Here is a 23,739-nt window from a genome sequence, read left to right on the forward strand (position 1 = left end):
AGTGTTAGAGAGAAAAATATTGAAAACAGAGCCTTAACAAAGTCAGCTCATGTAAACATGTAAATAAAAAATGAAAAATTTCTAACAATTATTTATAATTATTTTAATAATGATAGTAATTTTTAATTTATAATTATTATAATTATTTAATCAATCAGGATTTTACCATTTATGCATAATGCAATATTACACACACACACACACACACACACACACACACACACACACACACACACACACACACACACACACACATATACATACATATATATATATATATATATACACATATATATATAGTTTTTTATCTTTCTGCCAGCATGGGTGGACGGAATGGGGGATTTTTGCAACCTTTTTGGAATCTATTATTACTTGCATTTAATATAAAAATTCATACTGTTATTATTTTATATTTTGTAGCAAATGTTACAATAAAAGCAATTTTTTTACATTTTAAAACATTATATAAAAAAAAAAACATATGAAATTATTATTATATATGTGACCCACAAAACAAGTCATAAGGGTCAATTCTTTTAAAATTGAGATTCATACACCATCTGAAAGCTGAAAAAATTAGCTTTCCACTGATTTATGGTTTGTTAGAATATAAAGAAAATCGAAATATTGAGAAAATTACCTTTAAAGTTGTCCAAATTATGTTCTTAACAATGGAAATTACTACCCAAATGTTTTGATAAATTTACATCTTTACTTAAAAATATCCTAATTATTTTGGGCATTAAATAAAATTCTATAATTTTGGACCATACAATGTATTGTTGGCTATTGCTACAAATAGACCCGAGCTACTTATGACTGGTTTTGTGGTTCAGGGTCACATACACAGCTTTTTATTTTATATTATATATATATATATATATATATATATATATATATATATATATATATATATAAATATATATATATATATATATATATATATATATATATATATATATATATATATATATATTATAAAATAAAAAGCTGTGTATCTAAAAACAAAGAAACAGAATGAAAAATGAAACAACACTGTAGGTAAGAATCCATCCACATTCCCAATGCCCTGTTGTGGTCCGATCCACCCCAGTGCTTACCGTCTGTGACCTCAAGCTGTGCTTTGGCAAGGATGCTGCCTGCCACCGTCAGGGCCTGGCAGATATAGTATCCCGCGTCTGCCCGCTGGACCGCTGTGATGGTCAGATCTCCACTGGGCGACACCGAGAAACGACTGTTGGGTTGCTGCGGTTGATTTGGAAACAGAAGGTTCTACACAAACAAAGGAAAGCAAACAAACAAGAAAAGTGTAAAAAGCATTTCCAGGGAAAATTTGCTACCTGAAACACACTGTTTTTAGAATATAATCACACCAGGAAAGGCATTTTTGTATTAGAGGGGCTAAATTATTATCTGTATTATCAGCTATTAAAATTCTGAAAGCAATTACGGTGGCATGACTTTAAATTGCACAACACAATGGCTCACCGCAGATAAAGCTTTTGCTAACCAGTAGGCTAACTCTGACTGTGTATCTCTCACTGTGTGCATCCATTGTGTCCAAATGACTCCAGTAATTGCTTTGGGCTGCGTTGTTTACTCACTCTGTCTAACATGGCTGTTGTATTTGAAATGAAATCTGCTGGAAAGGGAGAAGGCCAGGTGATTCAAAGCTAATTCACCACCAGCGGCTGGTTTAGCCCATTCGCTAATTACGGCAGATAACAAGCTGGGTTCATTAATGGACGTCATTGACCGAGCCCTTACATTTACCTCAGATTTTATATCCTTGAGATCTCTCCACTCTTCCTTTTATTTTCTCTCTTTCTCTCTTGATTTCTGAGTCCTCATAGCTGACCGTCAGAAACCGAAAGGCATTAGCCGGATTCAATTACACCTAATGACTTTAATGTTCCAAATTATGCTCCAAATGATGTTTTTTTCTTTTCTTTCTTTTGCTCTTTTTTTAATTAGCCTCTCACACATGATAGATGTTGGGTCCATTATCCTCAAGTGTGACTGAGAGGCTTCTCTTAATCGCTAATGATTCAATAACTGCTTTAATTTGGGCTTTTAACAAATACCTTCATATCTAACTTAAAAGAGGAGTTGTGGGACGAAAATTTTTTATATTGCATTTAATATTGGCATTGAGATTATAATTATGTTATTTAAAATTTTCTATTTCTTTTCTAGGATTTCTTTTTATTACTAGCTTACCATGCTAAAGCTCACTGCTACAATGCTAACATGATCTGGGTGGTTGCCAGTTTTGCTATAATAAGGTCTATTGGGTGGATTCTAGGTGACCCATCCCTAAATATACCTTGTATCCCTTCTTCAATATAAGTCTAAGGGATTTGTTCACCAATGTTATTTCTAACTTGCCTGCAGCATGTATGCTAACCACTAGCCTAAATCTTTAACAAAAACAAAGAGAGAATGTTGTGCTCTTACCTGACTTCCTTCTTTCTGCCAGAAGACTGCCGGCTGTGGATTTCCTTTGGTCTCACAGGGGAAACTGGCGGTCCGTCCTTGTGCCACAATCTGATCCCGCGGCCTGATCACGAACTGCGGTGCGGCTACGTCAAGAACCAAAGACATTAACATTACACCATACCCTTTGACACAAACACATATGGACACATAAACGTTGGGAACATCAGGCATCCATAGGCATCGACTGCCGAAGTCACTGAGACAGAGCTTCCATGCATCAGCCCGTTTCCAACACCAATCTGCCTTTTGGATACTCTGTTTGCTTTGACCACAAACAGCAAGGACAGTGACAGCAACCACAGGAAGCCATTCATCCAGGTGGAGCCGCGGACGGCGGTACCGAATGAATGACGGCAGCTTTCAGGCACAGCAGTGCTGCGGGTCACAACACCAGAGGGAAGGGTGGGTCATTCTGGTTTAGGACACACGGAGAGGAGAAGCTAAGTGTGGACGCCACACCGTGAACTTGAGTGGACAGTTCTTTTGTAAGTGGGTTTTAATGTTCGACTCCATTTACTCTAGGTTCAAAAAACAGTTTCTATTCCTTTGTCGAAGACAAGCAGAGGTCACAAGCTGGACAAGCTTGGAAAACATTGAATTGCTGTTGGCATTTTAATGGACATCATTCTCTATTCTAACTGCCAACTTGGGTCAAGTTCTCACAGAACAAGATTTTTTTTCCCGCCTTATGAGCCACACTTAGCAAAGTATTTTAAACCTTTCAACTCACCCGGCGAAGAAACTCAGCCAACATTCCTGCAGAGCACATTCAAATAAACCAATTAAAAGTACCATCTTCCCTGCTTTCCCTGTCTAACCTGACCTTAAAATGGCATCAGAATTCAGAAACAGGGATCCAAACTTTCCCCGTGACATAGAGTCAATGCTACTTTCTCTTTAATGAGAAGGTTAGGGCAGCAATCGGCTAAAAAAGGTTTGTCAAAAGGAGTCTTGAAAGGCAGGGAATGGCAGCTGGAGCTTGTGAGAAGATAAAATGCTATTGCAGACGGTACCTCTCACTGGAGAATGTACAGTTAGGGAGTTTCAAGGATGGAGCAAAGGTCTTTTTATGGAGGAATAAGTGTTTTAGCTGACCTAAATAAAAGAACAATTTGCTTCTGCCAGCAACTCTGGACGGCGACCCTACAATCAATCATTTTTAACCAAACAAAAGTAAACACAGAATGTACTACTGTTAAAAACTGATACTTTTCAGTCATGAGGTTCACCAGAAGTCACAAATTCAGACCAAAAACAACAACTAGCGCGTAATTTGAACATTCTGACGCAGTGTTAGTTTTATACTTGTAGCCACAACAATAAATCTCGATGCAGGACTCCAAACAGTTGAGTTCGTTTAGCAGGGGAACCATTACTTACGGTACACCCATCTACAAAAGAAAAGGTCTGAGTGCGGAAAAACACTCTCCCCCTCTATTTTGATCCCTAAATGAGCCCCTCTACTCTCTGTACAGCTGGCAACTGTGGACAAGAGAAGTCTGCAAGTGTTTGTGATTTATGCGGCTGATCCCTTTTTTGTGAGGTTGTACTTGACTAAGGCTGACACATTCAGGCAAGTTACAGATGGTGGCAGATTTACAGGCTTCCCAATCTGGGCGCACGGTGGCGCGGGCACTTCTGTGAGTTTGGGCATAACACAAAGGCTTTAAATCACAGATTGTCCCAGTTTCATTCTACTCCAGAGTTTTTTTTTTGTTTTTGTTTTTTTTTGCACCGGAGCAGGCAGGCATAAAATATGGGCATTTACCCATGCCACTCACTCAAAGTGATTGTTTAATGACTTGGACGCTCAACTTCATTGTGCAGTTGAGTGTTAAAGCCCTTTTTGGCCAGGGGTGGAGGAAAACACATACGCACACACACATCCCAAGTCTATGTGCTCCAGAGAGGATTCTAAAGAGTAGAACAAAGCTAGTCATAAATAAACTGTGATTGCATCCCCGGTACATTCTTTAATGCATGTGTGTTGTGTGTATAACACACATGCTGGCCTCTTTTCATTGGGAAGTGTCTGCTGGGAGAACAAGGCCCTGTAAGAGCAGAATAGCTGATCGGCTCCCATATTTAATTCATGATGGAGCACATCTGCTTCGTACTGGAGAGAGTTCACGACTAAACACACTTCTGAGAGCTGTAAGTAAACACATATGAGAACAACAGGAAAAAAGCATGCATGCTTTCTCCGAAATGCACACAAAGACAGAAAAATAAACAGAAACTGACATGACTAATCGAACACCCTTCCCTGGATGCTAGAACACATTGTTTTAAAGTATTTCATCTCAGCCAAATGTAGTCCCAGATGGCTATGTGTGTTAGGAAGACTGCTGAATTATATTCGTTAAGCAGAAGCCACAAGTTTTAACCAAACACCACACTCACACATACGCTTTTTTAGCAGTACCATCTCAACCTATATTCCTATAATAAATGTAGTTAGTACAGCCACGGGTTAGTACAGGATAGAATTCTACCTTAGTTAAGCGCGATCAAGGTCATAATGATGGGAAGGGGGAAGTAGTGAAGCGGAAACAGGAAGTACTGAACCTCTACAGAGTTAGTTGAAGAGTTGAGCCGGCACACTGTACTTGTGTGTGCGTGCGCGTGTGTGTGTGTGGGTGGGGCAGGAGAGGAGGAAGGAGCACAGAAGGCACACATGCAGTATGAAGGAGTGACTGGGATGGGTACTTACCGACAGGGCGAGCTGAAGACACAACAATGGTGGAGTGAAGACAACAAAAAATGACAAAAGACAGACACAAACAGAAAGGACAAACGAAGAAGAAAGTGAAAAGAATTAAGAACAAAAGAAACCAAATTCAGAATGAACAATGGCAATGTGTTTTTTTTTTCAGCACCGGTCCGGTCCCCGGAGAGGGAAAATGCAATGAGTTTGATTCAAATTCATTTTTTCACCTTATTGTTGAATGGAACCTTCAAATAAACATCATAAAAATGCTCATCTAGACTAGCACCACCTGGTGGCAGACAAATGTAGTGTTTATTTTTATTCTCTAAGCATGTGGACAGCTAAGAAATCAAAATCAGCACTCCTGTCTCTCCTCCTTAATTGACTGGTCTCTTATTTCATATGAAGTCATTAAAATCGGGGGCTTGTCCGGTATACAATTCAAGCTATGAAATCTGCTTTACCTGCAATAATGAGGTCTAGATATACAGCTCCTTGTGAAGAAGCTGAACCAGCAAGACAGAAAGTGGGCAAAATAGATAGAATGGCCAAGAGAAAGTAGATGACAAAAAAAAAAGCAGTTCATATTTAATGCAGTAGTAGAGCTGTCAAGGAGGCGGATGCCATATTGACATTAAGAGGGAGCAATCATGCTCAGAGTGCTGTCCTCTCTTTCCTTCCCTCCTCTCTTTCATGAAAGTTAGCTTGTGTAAAACCCCTCCACTCTGCATCCCCACACATCCCTTCATGGCTGAACTCTGTCCGCTTGTAAATCCTGCTTTCAAAAGGGCTGAAAATTGACATCTGTCCCCATTGGCAGCTCCAGACCCCTCCTGAAGGCCACTGAACCCCCCCACATGAGGTTTTAATGCACTCCACAGAGCATCTAGGCAGTTTGATTTAATGTGGTGAGAAGAGAAGGGAGACGGAGAAGAGTTGGAAGGGGAGAGAGGGACATTATGAAAAAAAAAAAAAAAACATTTTTATTAACCTTGCCCCTCAGAGCTGGGCTTTTCGAGGTCGGTCTGCACCAGTAAACTGTGAAATGGTTTCCCTGGTTTGGGCTGGGGTGCCACAGTGGAACCGAGGAGATAGCGTGTTTATGTGAGTGCAGAGGGGGGGTTGGTGGCCTCCATTCTAGGGGGTGTAAATAAAAAAAAAGGATTTGTGCTCAGGGCAAGATCACCCCCCACCTAAACTACACTTCAGGAGTTCATTTGAGACCCGTCAGGAGGTTATCTCACTCTTTTAGACTGAGACTACAGCAAAATACATTACACTGCAATTGATTTCCAGTAAAGGGAAACCTTATGATAGAGTCAGATAATCAAGATTTGCATAAATGCACAGTTTGTCAAAGCAAAAAAAATAATTAAAAAAATCTGTTTTTATCTTGTCGTAGCCCCTCCACGCAATACAATTGGGGTAAGCGTGTGCTTTGTGTAAACAGTCCGGAAGACTGCCAGAATGGCTTGGACGTATGACAGTCAGAGGATGTGAGAAAAAATGGGTTTCTTAAGTTTAAAATATGGATATTTTTCTTACAAAAACGCATGGATTTGCTTCAGGAGGCCTATATTTACCCCAGGAGCCGTGTGAAGCATGTTTTATTACAGATGCACGCACCTTATTTCACATCTTCTGGACTGCTGACAAAAAGCACCCGCTAACCAGTATTGTAATGCTTCGAGGGGCCAGGACAATTTTGAATATAACTCTGACTGGATTCGTCTGAAAGAAGAAAGTCATATACACCTAGGATGCCTTGAGGGGGAGTAAAACAGGCTAATTTTCATTTTTGGGTGAACTAACCCTTTAAGCCCTTGAACCGAGAGTAAAACTGAGGAATCCAGCAATCAATGATTATAGTCAAGTAATCAAAAACAGTAATTAGTAATCAATGATGCAATCAAAAGCATTCGACTAAGCTGACTGAATGAGTTGCGTTGAAACCGCACATTTTTGAAGTCATCTAAATACCCTGCGAGGCTAGAAAAATTGTAAGCAGTGTCATTTAACTTTTGTGGTAGACTTGGGCACTAAACTGACCTCTGACCGTGAGGGTGGCGGATGCCTCTGTTTTGCCAACTCTGTTTTCAGCTACACAGGTGAAGGTTCCTTCATCGCTCGCTGCTGCCTTCTTTATCCTCAGCACATAGTCATCTTTATCATATTTGATATCATACCTGAAACACATATAAAGAGAAGATGGGTACAGAAATTAGAAACCACTTCTGAATATGTGATAAACATATGGAAGTAGAGTAAACACTGGGGTCAGTAAGACATGGGGCCAAATTTAATAAACAGGGCAAATTAATGTTACTGTGCAATTCCATAAAAGTGCTGATGGGAGGGAAAAGTCTATGGGTGATTTATTGACAAAGTGCACATTAAAGAACACAGATGCAACATCTCCTTTCCATAATGACCAGCGCAATCTACCAAGAGCAGAAAAAAAGTATAACTTTTTATTAGATATAAACTAGATAAGCAATACTTTTATTCAGCAAGGATGCATTGAATTTATCAAAAGTGCAATATTTCAAATAAGTGCTGCACTTTTAAACCAACAATTTCCCCCATTTTTTAATGCAGCCTCAGTAAGCATAGGAGAATTTCTTTTTTTGAAACATTAAAAAAGTCTTACCAACCCCACACTTTTGAAAAGTAGTGTGTAATTCATAAGATATATTAAAATCATGATTAAAGCTTATAACACATAATAACACATGATATTTAGAACACTGTATGAGAAAAATCTGGTATATTCAGAGAAAGAGCACTGTATAGAAACAATTTTTTTTTTTTTTATTACTGACAGAGCAAGATCAATTATTCAGCAATGACACACTCTACAGAGAACGAAGAAGCTTTCAACTGGAACCGCAGATGCTTACAATATTTATGAGGCGTCCGATGTGTGTGTGAGAAAGAAGTAGACGTATCTGGGAGCTAATAATAAAAAATAAAAAAAAACCGGCCGATTCCAGGTCAGACTGTACAGAGAGGGATTTGAGATGTGGAATCCAGCCTTATTGATCTGCACCTCTCTGGCAGCTCCTAGGCACTTCAGGAGCACTATGTCCTGGAAACTGACAGCCATAGGTGATGAGCTGTGTGTGAGCGTGTGTGTGTGAGGTGGAAGTGCGGTTGAGAAGTTGACAGGCCCTGCAGGTTGGTCTTCTTTGTAGTATTTTGCTATAATTGGGATTTCTGGAGAGTGCATGCGCGTCTGTGAGCAAGTGTGAGAGGATGTTGTGCCATAGCGGGTTTTGTCTGACAGCTAGACAACACTCTGTCTGCTGTCTATCACTCCAGATCCACCCTTCCACAGGAAGCAGGGCTCAGAGAGCACGCCGTGTGGTGCAGGAAACAGACCAAAATCACCAGAATTATACTTCTGCAGACTGTTGTTTATGAAGACAATATACGGTTGCACTTTATTTTACAGTATGTGTACTTGCATGTACTTAGTGTACTTACAGTGTATTTATCTAAGAAAGTTCTGGTAATACAAGGTAACTACATGGGTTAGGGTTAGGTTTAGGGGTAGGTTCAGGGTTAGTACCTAGTCATTACATAGTTATTGTAATTAATATAATAAGTACATAGTATGTACATGAGGAACAGGACTGTAAAATAAAGTGCTACCCAATATACAGTCAATCCACAGAATGCTTAGTAAGAATAAAATATTTACAGAAAAAAATGCAGCTTATTTTTTTTTACAATCCCCTATAAAATATAAAACTGTATAATTTATTTTAACGTCATATATATATATATATATATATATATATATATATATATATATATATATATATATATATATATATATATATATATATATAAATATAACATAAACGCATTACAGTAATAATAGAGTTTTAATTAATTGAATTTAATCTCCTTAATACTTTGCTTTGATTATGTGTGTAAGACCACAAAGTCCAGGTTCACTACAGGTCTAGGAAAATAATGGAGATAAAGTCTGAGGTGATTGGACACAGAAAGAGAGAGAGAGAGTGAGAGAGAGAGACGGAAATTAAAGAAACAACATAAACAGATGTAAATCAGATTTTCAATCACTAGGACTAAATATTGCATGAAACGAGCTTTCTAAAACGAGAAACACAAACAAAAACAGTAGTGCTCTGTATGTGCTTCCTCTCTGAGCTGGATCTGGTCTCTATTAGGAGAGGAATGCAATTACATATGAAACAGGGCAATGCTGAGGATACACTACACTCCGCCGGCCTCCAAACAACACACACACACACATATTACGCAGCATGCGTTCCTGACAGATTTGGGGTGTAAACATTTGCAGACACAGCTTTCGAGTGTCTTTTCCTTGTTAATTTGTACTTGGAGCTCGGAATTGCTGTGAAAGTCTGCGCCAAATGGCCTGGTGTTTCATTTTCACGAGTGAATTACTTCATATCTCATCTCGGTATGAACAGCACAGGCATCCTGACGGCAGCAGAAGTTTGAAGCACGACAAGAAAAAGATTTGGCGGTCGAATCAACGCCTTTTCCGAAGGTTCTCACCTATTAAATGTGACTATAACGTGTTTTGTGGGTGTCTGTGTGATTGTGTAACCTGAAGGTCAACTGGTTTCCAAGCCGTTATCTACCACATACGCGAGCTCTTTGAAGCCAGACATCTACATAATCAGGAGAGAGAGAGAGAGAGACGATGAGGAAAATACAAGTGACTCTGCACGACGGGCGACGGCTCAGAATGTCAAAATTAAAATAATCTGCCGCTTCAGAGACGGGGAAATAAAATAAGACGACGAGACACGTGTTTCGTCTAGTCTGGGTCTTGTGGTAATTACGTGCTGCGAGACTGCGAGTTATTTAATTATTAGATTGTCATTGTTTCTTTCTCAAACCTAATTAATTTCTCGATATGCTTTTTTGAAAGAAAAGAGAAGAAGCATGTTGAATTATTACCTGACAGATACACTGATTGTTACACTCGCTGAAATAATTACTATGTGTGTTTTAGCTGACAGCTGAATAATGTAGATTAATCTAATTGTTTCTTACAAAACTAATAAACCAAGGAAAGTCTTCACGGAAATGCACAGAACGACATTTGTGATCTGATGAAAGGAACATGTTAAAGTAATTATATCTTAATCTTTATGAATTTATTAAGCTTAGCATTTGGACACTATAAGGACATGTTTGTCATAATTAACTACAAAGCCCTGCAATAAAATACAAATTCAACCACAGTAGTTCTGCCCATATTACAGTACATATTGTACATAGTACATTATAGTGTTCCTGTAGCTCAAGTGGTAGAGCATTGCTTTATCAAGCGCAAGGTTGTGGGTTCGATTCCCCAGGAAAACATGATTGGTAAAAATTGATAGCCTGAATGCACTGTAAGTCGCTTTGGATAAAAGCGTCTGCTAAATGCATAAATTTAATTTAATTTAAAATGTAATATTCTGACATGATTTGTAGTGCAAAACTATGAAATCAACAATAAAAAGTGGCTTTTCAGTACTGTTGAACAGGAGTATTTTGAAATCTGTGAGGATAGGGAGAATGTGGGAAAAGTACACAGACGGGACGCTTTATTCTGTCTGCGTGCTTGTGAGAGCATGTGGCCTGGTGACCTGTGCAAGATCACCGACACAGACAAACAAACATGGCATGATAGCACTCAAAAAACATCCCTGTTTAGAACCGTCTCAATCGCTGATGCTGTTTTGACTCTTGCTGCATATTTGTTTCCAATACTTGACTTTCAGAATATTTAATAAAATAATACACTTACAAAAAAGTATCATGGCTTTATTATGGGTTCTGAAAAAGGTACAATGGCTATGCTGTGTTTATTTTTTTTTAAGAATAATGAAATGTGATTTAACAAGTGAAATTATAAGCAAGTGAACTTTGTTTTAGATCTTAAATCTTTATATTTACAAGGGATTTACCAAAAAAAAAAAAGCATAATAAAAAAAGGCAGACATCATTCTAATATGCTTATTTGTTGCTCAGAAAATATTTCTTATTATTATCAAAAATTTAAAACAAGTTTTTTAAAAAAAATAGTTTTTTTTTTCTTTGATGCATAGAAATTTCAAAAGAACAGCATTTATTTGAAATATAAATATTTTGACAGATTCTAAAATTACTTTGTCATTTTAAAGCATCCCAGCTAAATAAAAGGATTAAAAAAAAACAACAACAACAAAAAAAAAAACTTTACATTTTGTAAAGAGAGTATTATGGAAATTGGCATCCTTTCTCAGCCCTATGATCATTTCCCATTTTATCTGGTGTTTTTTATGAATTCAATCCCAGATTTATTGCTTCTGACACAATGTAGCTGGTCCATGACTAAATCTTTTTTATGTATTGCCGGAAGGATGATCTTTGTCAAAAGCGTTCTCATCCTCTCTCTCTCTCTCTTTATCTCACCATCACAGTTTGAATGAAGAGGCCTGAGGGTTCGTATTACATTTCTTTCGTCATGCCAGAGCCTTAAACCTGCACCAGTCCACCTGCAGCCTCACCTGTCTTTACCTCAGGGCCTCAGCACAGAGCAAAAGAACACAACCGAAACTGAGGCCCATGATGCAGCTCTGGCTTTTATTATCTGCAGGGGGCCTCACGACGGAGCTGGTGTGTTTCTGACCATGGGCCTCAGCATGGAGCTCAACATCTACATCACAGACGGCGTTTTTGGTTGTGGAAGCAGACGTTTGAAATAATGCTTTAGATTGGCAGACATCTCTGCCAGCGTGTCCCGTCTCACCTCCCACGGGGGACATCGATGTCGTCTTTTTTCCAGCGGACGGTAGGTTGGGGGTCTCCCTGCACCTGACAACGAAACTCCACCGCCTCCTCCTCCAGAACCACCTGGTTAATGGGCCGTCGTAGGAACGTGGGTCTCTCTGAAAGACAGGCAGACGAGAAAAGGACATGTGGGACAAGGAGACCTCATTCACTCGCTGTGACTCAGCATCGAGTCACAGATCCTAGACAGAAGCTCTCACAGAGATTTATGGCATTGTGTAAGTGTATCATACGCTTTTGTGTTCCAGCATGTTTTATGACTAACGTGAAGACACAAGCATAATAGAGGAATTAAACATGACACATTCTCGAATGCTGAAAAAAATCTTTTAAACTTGCTTGTTTACAAAAACAAGAGGTGTTAAACATTTCCAGAGCATGACTCAAATATTAGTTTTTTATATTTTAAGACTTGGTTTAGAAGTATCAGACTATAGTTGGCACATACCAAACACGGTGACCTGAGCTGTCTCACTGTCTCTCTCGCCGACCATGTTAGTGCCCACGCAGATGTACATGCCAGCGTCACTTTTCCTCGTGTTGGAGATCATCAGCTTCCCTCCACGGATCTGACGGGGAAGACAGGAAGTTAAAGTCTCTGTGACAACTCGTGCGATAAGTTCCTGCAGCACTCTTTGTGGAGCTACCTAAAGTTAAATGTCTTGCTCAAGAGTAAATTAGATGAGGTTTAGAATTCACCTTTAGCTGGTTTTGTACCTTTAATGTTCTAGATTCAAAGCTAGATCATTAACCAACATTCCACTCTTCAAATTAAGCTTGCTTTGTTACAAAAAAAAGTTTCAAAAGTTACAAAAAAAAAAAGTTTCAAAAGTTTCAAAAACATTTATCTTTGAACAATACACCTTTGTAGGTGTAAAAAAACAAAAAACAAACCAACAAAACGGCATTGGAGAGCTAAACTAAACTAAACTAAAGCGTTTTAGAGAACAAAACAAAACAATTAAGCAAAACCCATATAAGTGTAACAACATACAGTACATGTTAATTTCTTTCTTGCACAAGCAAGCGAGTGCATTTAAAGGATTTTGTCTTAGATTTTTTTATAAAAATGTAAATAATTTGTAGCATATTTAAAATATTTCTTAATAATAAAATAAAACATAATAAAATTCATACAAACAAAGCAAACAAAAATAGGGTTGAAAAGAGGCAGAAGATTTCTAGGAACATTTCCAGAAACATTTCAGGATTTTTGGACAATTTCCTGGATTTTGTTTTGTTTTGTTTTTTTGACTTTGTAGAAAAATTTCAGCTCTTTGCAACCCTAAACATGCATCGTCTCCATTTCTCACCTTGATCCTGTCATCCTTCTCATCGATTCGTACTTTGTCTTTCTTCCAGTAGATGGTGGGTTCTGGGTGTCCACGAGGGGGAACGCACTCCAGGATGGCCGGTTCTCCAGCAGCCACCACCACATCCGTAGGGTTCTGTCTGAAATCATCACGCAACACTGAAAGAAAGAGAGAGCGAGAGAGAGAGAGAGAGGGGAAGATTAGCTTGTTCTTTAACCATTTGCAAATTTAGTCATGCTTACAATCCCCGAGGCACAAATAAATGTTCTTTTGTTGCTGAAACAGATGTCATTTCATTAAGTCCTCTTGAATGTTAACACGCTCCAACAGTGTTCACATGTTAGCTCCCATTCAACAGGGATGAGGAGAGACACCTGTTTGGAAGTTCTATCTTGAGGTCACGGTAATGCCAGACGCAGTAAATCACGCTGTGTGTGAAGGCACCCATCTACAGGAGGGTGTGTACGAGTTTTATTTGATAGGGTGACTACAAGAAAAACTTAATTGGTCTTAATGGGGTTCCCTATCGAGACAGGAGAACAAACAGAGGGAGGGAAGACATATTGTGCCCTCCAGCTCTGTGTCACTTATATGCGTGGAACAGAGGAACGAACGGCAACACACACACACACACACACACACACACACACACACACACACACACACACACACACAAACAGTCAGTGGGTGGATGGGCGGGTAAATCTGTACCAACTAATCACCCATGCTCACCCTTTCATCACCAACTATGCCTCTGGCCATGACTGATGTAGCAATAAACTCGACAGCAAAAACATACATGAGGTCACCTAATTATCAGCAATGAATAAATGCAATTAATTAATAAACACACCTGTACACATCTTCACATTCATCAACACCACTATTAATAAATGAGTTGGGTAATTCTACTCTAGCGCTGACCTGTGAGAGACAAAAGGATAGATCTGTCAGCTGATAATTCATTAACAGAGAAGAATTATCTCGACTTGTCTTAAGTTAAGATTTATGAATCAGATAATGACTTTGAAGTGATTTAAGAATAATTATGGAAAAGAGCACTCAGACTGAAAAATATGATCGGATAAATCGTGTTTAAAGCTGTTTAAACTCTAACATGAGTTGAATGATATATTAAAGAGACAAATATAATAATAATAATAATAATAATAATAATAATAATAATTATTATTATTATGTTTATTAGCACTCACAGTTGATGCTATTTTATTTTATGAAATCATTTACACACTGACAGTAAAGAGAAATGTAGAAAATATTTCTACAAATAACGTTTAATTTTGTCAAAATAAATAATAATTAATAATAATAATAATAATAATAATTATTATTATTATACAAACTAATAGATTTTTATATTTTCAGATTACAGTGTCAGTGGTACATCCCTGCATTAAACATGCCATAGAGTTGCTAAGGTGTTTCAAGCAGTTTCTAATGCTAGGCAGTGCAGTTGCTAGGGCATTGTGGACGGTTGCTAGGCTGTTGCACACTAACAAGTCTGCATGATATTCTGGTCTCTTAGATACAGCTCCGGTCCTTCAACGCAAGTCTGTGACTTTTTTTATTTTCAATTGTTTGAAAAAGTAACAGCACACCTCTCCTCAACAAACGGCCTGATTTCAGACATCACTCAAAGGCAAGTTACATGCTGAAGTTTAATACTTAGTGTTAGTGAATTGTTCAAATGAGAATAACGCTGTAAAGAAAGACAAAGCGCTGTGCATGTGTAGTTTTACATTTCTTAACTTCACGACTTTTTCTGGCCTCAGGTCGTATACAGACATTCAATACGCATAATTACATTTTCATCCTTCCAAAAGCCTCGACTTTCAGCTCTCTTACATCTCTCTTTCTCTCTCTCTCTCCGGGTGCGATGAGCCTCTCGATCTTCCATCTGATTAATATTTATGTATTGTTCGTCTCCTCCCCCGCATGCTAGCGAGAGCAGCATCTGTCTGTCAGGCTGGAGGCTAAAGGAGAGGCTTATCTGCCGAATATTCCTCCGCCACCCTCCTCCTCTTCCTCCTGGAGGACGGCTGGTAGAGGTGGAGGGGGTGTTTTTTGGGCTACATTGGCAACTTTGCAGTTTCTTTGGCTAGATTTCAAAACTTTTGGAGTGAAGTTAAGGGTTTGTGGTGGAAAAGTGTAACAGGAGATGATGCAGTGGAAGGAAGCCAAGAGGATCATTTAAAAATGGACAGATGCTACTTTGTACTTAAGTGTGTTTGGAGTTGTCAGATATAGTCAATGCCAAAGGCAATTACAGGGCCTGATATTCCAGTGTCTTTTCTTTATTTATTTTTTAAGCAATATATTTGGCACCTTAACAACTAAAAAACAACAAATCCTTGTACTACAGCCTAAAAAGCTCTTATATGACTTACGTGAAGTATCGCTGCTTTATAGTTGAAACATTTATTGTTTATGGGCCTTTTGGAATCCAAATAGTACTGTCAGGTTTTACTAAATATGCACGGTGAGGAATTGGCGATGAAAAGGCATGGATGCAGTTATTTTTGTGCCTGACCTTACCCTTTCAGACGTAAAATTTATGGGAGCAGAGTATTCAAATTAACCATGCAATGAGACTTAGTAAAGTTTGATATCAAAGGTTAGTTCTATCAAAACTTCTTGCAACCCTTTATTTTTTGGCCATCGGTTCTTTTCAGTGTACTTTTACTTCTTTATTTGCGACTATGCAAATTTTGTGATGCGCTTGGTATATTGCGTTGTTTGATATGTAAAAATTAGATGTTGCATCTGTGTTCTTTATTTTGCGCATTTTTAGTAAATCACCCTCAGCCACCTTTCCATGCCCATCTGCGTTGTTTTGGAATTGTGCGATCATGCTAATTTGCTGTTTAGTAAAGCTTTGACTACAATTTTCTTAAAAATATGTTAACTTAACTGTAAAATTGCTTAAGAAGCACTGTCAAATTATTAATCACAATTATTTATATATTTATTTATTAATGCAAGCTTGTGATTCGATACAACTACCAATTCGATTCAATTAAATTCAATATTGATTATTTTAGATCTACAATCATGGCCAACAATATCAGCAGATAAGAAAATTTTGAGCTGTTACACTGTCAAATTAAGTTTTCAAAAAGTATTGAATAAAAGGGTGCCGTTAATTGTTCTCAATGTTGTATTAGAGAAAAACATTTATTTCATAAAGACATTTCCCCCCATTTTAAATTCGTATTATCCAGTGAAAGGATACATTTTTGTGATTTTTTTTTTTTTCAAATAAAAGGATTAACAATGCAGATTAATTTTCACAGCCGCCTTTGATCATATTAACCAAGGGTTATAAAGTTAGTTACATATTATTATTTCTACTTCAATTCATTATTATTATTATTTTTTATATAAACATTTAAATGGTGGTTGTTATAAAAATTTGATGAAACAAATTAAACATTAAAGAACAGTAAAAAAAATATAATACACATGTTATATGGTTCATATAATTAAGCAAAATGCCTCACTCACAGTTTATTTCTGACTAAGGAGTTTATGGCAACCTAATATGTTTTTTTCCTGAGGTAAGTGTGGTGTTACGTGACATATTGCTTAGAAGCCATTTTATTGACGTCTTTGCGCAGCAGAAACACTGATTGAGTGATAACACGAGGCATGAGATGTTCAATCATGTTTATATGGCGTTAAAACTACTAGTAAAGTGGAACCACCACTGCTGTTTACAATATATGGAACGGTGAGCTGTGATTGGTTGAGCGGATGTATTGCATTCTGCAGAGAAGGCAGACTGGCGTTTTTTCATGTTTGGAAAGAAAGTGAGAAAACATGACATTCTGGGAACAGTAGTATAAAACAAAAAGCAACTGCAAATTTAGAACCCATCCCGACCCATCCCACCCCCGACAGTGACTGTACACTGTTATTCACACATACACATGCATAGTTTTAATCATATATTATATAACATTTTGAATTTTATAAGATAAACATTTTCAAAAAGTTTTTTGTAATCTTAAAATAGTTTTATAATTGTCATTTTTATAGTTAACCTCATCCATCCATAATAAAAATATTTTTATTAAAATTATATAATTGAATAAAAAAAATTGTATGATTAAACAGATATAAATTCCAAGTTGTAAATGATTAAATAAAATATTTTACATTAAATAAAAAATGAATCAGTGTAAAAATAATACATGAAATGTTAATAATATAATATAACAATATTTTTTGTACAATATTTGTACCCATCATGCACTGCAGTGCTGCTAGCTTGTGTCTGCATCAGAGCCAGCAAAGGTCAGAACGCAGTGGGATTACAGCACAGAACTGGCCTAGAGCAATATCACACTCCTACTGCATTTTATAACAACAACATACTGATCGAGAGAGAGAGAGAGAGAGAGAGAGAGAGCGAGAGAGAGAAGTACAGAAAACTACTGTGGACAGACAAGTGTTTTCCCAGCATGCTATAAGCAGTGATAGCATTTCATTTGAGTGCCTCTCAAAAGTGTTCACTAAAGTTGATGCTGTGTCTGATGTGGCTCTCGCATGAAAGAGTGTAAACATGTCACTTTGAGAGAAATAGCTTTTTTTTTATTTTTCTCCACGCTGCCCCTGGCTCTGTGTGTATACATGCCTCTCTCTGTGTGTGTGTGTGAGAGAGAGAGTTACAGGCAAGAATAATGTGAAAATGTGTCCCAGTCCATAGTGGGTAACAAAGCTGTTCCATTTGTTTGCAGGGTATATCAGTCCTGTTATGAGCTCGAGCCCCAGTGACCCCAGCAAACCCCATCAATACACCCTCACACTCCAAATAAAGCCCTCCAGAAACACACACCCACACACACACACACATTTTGCTTTCATCAACATCATCATCTTCACCCTCCTCCTCTAAACGCTATAAATACTAGCGTAGCATCAACAGCTGTACAAACATTACTGCCTCTATCCCACAGACACACTCGCTATTCTCTCTAGTACAAAAGCCACTGAGAATCTCTGTCACAGCACTTTTTAACTGTCCATTCATGTACAAACATGTTTTATATGTAGAGCAGAGAAGAAAAAAAAAAAAAAAAACTAAGAGTCTGTCAGGGTTTATGCTCCTTAAAGGGACAGTTCACCTATGATGCTTCAAGCATTGTTTACTCAATCAAAACTGTTTTACTTACCATACTTTAAATAAGAAAATACCACTTTTAGCCTTCTATCTATCTATCTATCTATCTATCTATCTATCTATCTATCTATCTATCTATCTATCTATCTATCTATCTATCTATCTATCTATCATTTAATTTTTTTATGTGAACTATTCTTTCTTAAACGTATAAGAAAAGTTGCAAAAAGTGAACAAATTAGCAATGTGTTTCTATACGCTGTATTTTCTTTAAGTGAATAAAAGAATTGGAGTGTTTTACAGGAAAATATTTGTTCTACTTGCTATTTCTCTGTAATTGTTTGTGAAATTCATTAGCAATTTCTGAGTCTAAATAGTTGCTAAACCGAATTTGTTTCAGTGCACATGTAAAAATAGTAGCAATTACTGTATAAGTAGCTTAATAAAAATAAAATAAAACCGAAGGTCAAATGGAGGTGTATGTACTGGCAATCGAACACCTCTGACCTTCAAAAGCCACACCTCCACCGTTAACAAGTCTGCCGCTAGCCAACCCGCTAATGACTTCCGCCCCATGCAAACACCTCCGACTGGACCCTTGGCTCCGGAAAACAGGCTCATCACAAACAATATAATTAACTCTTAATGAACCTCTCTGCTCGTTGCTCTGTCCTCTACATGCACTTCCCAAATTCAATTTAGCCTAATCCCAGGCTCTATGGTAATGTATAGCTCATTAAAATGTTAGCTAAAAACTCATTAAAATTCACTCAAAGTAATAGCTTCATTACTGTGATATTGCTGAAAAGCAAAGACAAAACGAGGAAGACGGGGAGAAGGAGACAGGAATGACGAGGGAACGGGATAAAAAAAGGAGAATGACTCTAATCACTTAATTGTAACTGAAAACAGCATTCATTTGCATAATACACACAGACACTAGGTGGCTAATTTTCACTGTGACTTGGTAATTAAACACCCCTCATAACTAAAGACACATTTCCTTCCAAAAAAACATGTAAGGAGGCACTTCAGGGTCTAAGAGATGCCAAATGTCTCCATCTTCCGGTGTTAAAATAACACCCTGACCAGATGCAGGGAAGAGAGACCCAGTGGATCTATCCATCCATTCATCCATCCCTATTTATCTGTCTGTCTGTCCATCTATTAGCCCATCTGTCTCGTCTATCTATCATCATAATAAAAATCAAATCAAATAAATACAAAGTCTTCTAATGCCACACATTAGCTTTGTTTGAGAAACAGCAATCGAAAGTTCGAAAATGAGCAGTGTCAATATATCACTAAACATTTTATTTTGTCTTCAACAAACAAAACATACATACATACATACATACATACAAACATACAGTTTTGAGAGAAGGAGGCAAAGAAGAGGAAATAATAAAAAAAGAGAGAGAGAAAAAAATCAGGGTCAAGAGTAAATAATCAGAGAAAATGAGATGCTTTACTGGTGAGCAGCAGAGGCATGCGAGCTGGACCAGCACTAATCACCATAACCAGCCTGGCCATGGAAACTTATACTGGACTAAACTGGTTTTCCAGCTGTGAACAGCGTGATCCACACACACCGCAGAACGTCAGGCACTTCAAAAGCCACCCACATGTTCGAAAGAAAGCTCCAGCAGCCGTACAGTGAGCTTGATCCACCATAATGAACAACTCCTGAGTTTTGAAGAGGAGAAACCTGCTACAGCGAACGCCTGATCAAAACCCAAACCCTCTTCCTCCTTCAAAGCTCAACTACTATTTCTACACGCTTCGGATTCACACGAACTTCCAAGGGAGAGAGCAAGCGAGAAAGAGGGAAAGATTAATAAAATGAGGGCTGCTCCTAATTCCACAGATATCAAAGATCTCCATCACTTCATGAAGATGCTGAACTCTTCATTTGGTCTATTTTTATGGGACTGAGGAGATGGCTTTCCTGAGATCTCCCTCTGCTCCATCCTTTCTCCTGCTCTTTAATTAGTTAGTTAAGATATAGGGAAACGTCATGAAAAACGTCCTTGGGGAACTCTGTCATAGAATCAGAGCTGTGGTCAATTTATACTCTCTCTCTCTCTCTCTCTCTATGTATATATATTTCTTTGTGGGTCAGAGGTAATTTCAGCATGGCTGCCTTTTGGATTTTCCCTCTGCCTGCATGTGTTTTAGCAGAGACATGTCACTTCAGATGACTGGGGTTTAGACTTGAAATGGGAAATCAATCTCTTTTTCTTCCTTTCAAAGCTTCTCTCCATCCCTAAAGGAACAGTTGTAAGAAGACAAGGTATAGCATACGGTAAAAAAAAATGACATATTAGCTATGTTTGCATCATGCTTGGACTTTTTTCATGGAATGTGTTTTGGTGGGATTCATTCACGTGGAAGTGATGCACTGTGACGCAAACTCTGCTGGGTGTGACAGAAGCCAGCTGCGTAGTGAAAACACATTCACACAAGCAAACACAACATTTCAATACAGTAACAGCAGGTGTGAGCTACATTCAGTAAGAGAGAAATTTAATTAGCTACGTCTTGTATGCTTTTTATTAAGGATTTTCCCATTAAATAGCACTGAATAAAATCTACTAAAAATAACATTCATGCTTTTATGCAAAATAAATGTGAATTTCCCATAACATATCTAAAATTAATTTATTTCGTCATCTTTAATTAAAGGAATATTTCACACAAAAATAAAAACATGCTGAGTATTTACACACCCTCAGGCCATTCAAGATGTAGATGAGTTTGTTTGTTTATCTGAACAGATTTGTAGAAATTAAGCATTACACCAGTTGCTCACCAAAGGATCCTCTGCGGTGAATGGGTACCGTCAGAATGAGAGTCCAACCAGCTGATAAAAACATCACATTAATCCACAAGGAATCCACACCACTCTACTCCATCAATTAATGTCTCGTGAAATGAAAAGCTGCATGTTTATAAGAAACTAATCCATCCATAAGGTGTTTTAATTTTAAACCTTTGCTTCCAGCCAAAATATGAGTCCATACTCCATGTGATGCAATTGTACATTTCTCAAAATCTGAGGAAGAAACAAAGCCTATTTAAATTCTTGCATGAACTATCCCTTTAAGAAACAAACCCTGAAGCTTCAGGATTTGACATTGTAGACTGACCTTAGAAACGTAACATGAGCCCCACAGTGGAGCTCCGCGAAGAGGCCTAATGCTGGTGTTCAATAGAGCGTCATTCAGGCTAACAGTTTCACTTATGTGCAACACGCACATCCATATGCACAGACACAATGGGGCTGAAAGAGAATCTGTATCGTTTGCACTGATTGCAGTCTTCTACTTTAATGCTTTGCTGCAGTTAATTGAAGTCGATGGTGGTTTGTGAAAAGGTGTCTCATATCAGTTGCGTCCCTCGTTTAATTAAACTCTCTGCTGGAGACGCCACATTAATGAACCGGCGCCGAGCATCTGAGGGAGTGTAGATGTATATGTGTATGTGTGTTCAACTCACAATGACATTACCTATCTACTGTGTATTTGTCTATACAGTGATCTATCCATCCATCCATCCATCCATCCACTTTTTAATGAATACTTCTTTAATATTAATAAAATAACCTTTGCATTGGCAAGTCACACTGTGTGTGAGTGTGTGTGTGTTTGAAAGAGCGAGAGAGAGAGAGAGAGAGAGAGAGAGAGAGAACTTACAGGGGTCTGGTGTTAAATCTAAGTCAGCTCTCAGCTCTCACACTGACGTTAAAAATGATTTATTGATGGTTTTATGGATCTTAACAGGAGAGGAAGAGTGAAAATTACACTGGATATGCTGATGACCTTTACAGCAGTATGTGCCATGAATAGATGGAAAGAAGCGGTGTGTGTGTGTGTCTGAAAAAAAATGAGTTAGATGGGGAAATGCGATATGTGAACATTCGAAGCATCTTTCTGCAGTCATTTGTGGTCGAGTTGCATGTGTGTGTAGCATCGGAGGATGAGATTAATGGACCTCCAGCTTAAATGAACCAAAGCAAAAGAGAGAAAGAAAACAGACAGTGCACTGCTAACCCTTTACAACTAAACACTTGAAATAAATTCATTGCTACGTTTGCAAACTCAGCATCTTTTCAACATTAGCCACAGCTCATCAAACTCACACACATGCACAGAGAGTTAAGATGGAAAACAGAAGAACATTATTTCAGCACAGTGACGGAGCTCTATCTCTTGTTTTGCATCACATCCAACAAAAGCCTGAAGTCTTATTGTCAGAACAGCTTATATAAACCTGCACATCCTTGTAGAGCTGCACATCAAAACACACCTGGTGCCTTCTTAACAGATGTTTCTTTCTCTGTCTGCAACGGTTTCTCACAGTCCTTGGAGAGATCTGGCCTGCTTTCTATACAATTAGCCTGGGTCTGAACTGTTCAACAAAGTAGAGATAAACATGCATGCTGAGACAAAGCCTCATACGACCCTTTCCACGCCACCCTGAGTCATTTGTACGATGCTCTTGCTGTTAATTGCATCACAGACTGCGGGAGGTAATTGTGTTTGTCTGGCTGTAATTGGCTGGATGCCGCAATGCAGTGGGAACGGATCTTCTATCGCTTTCAGAGTGCCACTGCTCTTTGTATACAGCAGCGGATCAAGTTCCAAAACATGTTTTAGGGAGAACCATCAGTCAGATGTGAAAGAATGGTCTGATTCAGAGTTTAGCTGTGAAACAGCCCCCCTGCGGTGCTGAAATGTGTGTGCCTGGCAGTTTGTTCACTTATTTTGTCATGCAAATGCAGCAGGGTGCCCTCTAAAAACTTGCAAGCATCCATTTCTGGAAAAGGCTCAACTGCATTGCAGACATTGGTCCATGATGGACTCTATTTGCTTTCTTAAAAAAATAAATTTCAGACATTGCTTGCTCAACCTCGTGTTTTTGCAAACCTGTATAAATTAATTTCTTCTGCTGAACACACACGAATATAAATTTTTTAAAGAATGCTGGTAACCAGACAGTTGCTGGTTTCCATTGATTTTCATAGTATGGAGAAAAAAAGTATGAAATTCAATTAAGGCCAGGAACTTTTAGAAGAATCTCATACAGGTCTGGAATAAAGTAAAATATATAATTTTAATTTCTGGATAAATAACTTTCCCTTAGCATTTTAATGGTAATATTGTGAACAGTCTATCAATGCACATTATTCGGATGAAAAATGTATTTGTTAGCTTTGAAAAAAAAAAAATGGTCTACATCTGAAATTC

The 23,739-nt window shown here is 38.0% G+C and overlaps 1 protein-coding gene across 3 annotated transcripts in view; it reads right to left on the reverse strand.

Annotated features, from left to right (window-relative positions):
• LOC127972426 (roundabout homolog 2) overlaps positions 1-23,739 on the reverse strand; it is a 369,417-nt gene that overhangs the window by 53,090 nt on the left and 292,588 nt on the right. For all 3 annotated transcript variants that reach the window (XM_052575901.1, XM_052575902.1, XM_052575903.1), the window contains 7 exons: positions 13,348-13,505; positions 12,483-12,603; positions 11,994-12,132; positions 7,259-7,395; positions 5,213-5,224; positions 2,458-2,582; positions 1,101-1,272 (listed from right to left, as the gene is read on the reverse strand). In XM_052575901.1, coding sequence (XP_052431861.1) covers positions 1,101-1,272; positions 2,458-2,582; positions 5,213-5,224; positions 7,259-7,395; positions 11,994-12,132; positions 12,483-12,603; positions 13,348-13,505 — 864 coding nt within the window. The remainder of the gene's footprint in view (positions 1-1,100; positions 1,273-2,457; positions 2,583-5,212; positions 5,225-7,258; positions 7,396-11,993; positions 12,133-12,482; positions 12,604-13,347; positions 13,506-23,739) is intronic.

The sequence above is a fragment of the Carassius gibelio genome, chromosome B15 (genome assembly GCF_023724105.1).
Source record: "Carassius gibelio isolate Cgi1373 ecotype wild population from Czech Republic chromosome B15, carGib1.2-hapl.c, whole genome shotgun sequence".
In the NCBI taxonomy this organism is placed as follows: domain Eukaryota; kingdom Metazoa; phylum Chordata; class Actinopteri; order Cypriniformes; family Cyprinidae; genus Carassius; species Carassius gibelio.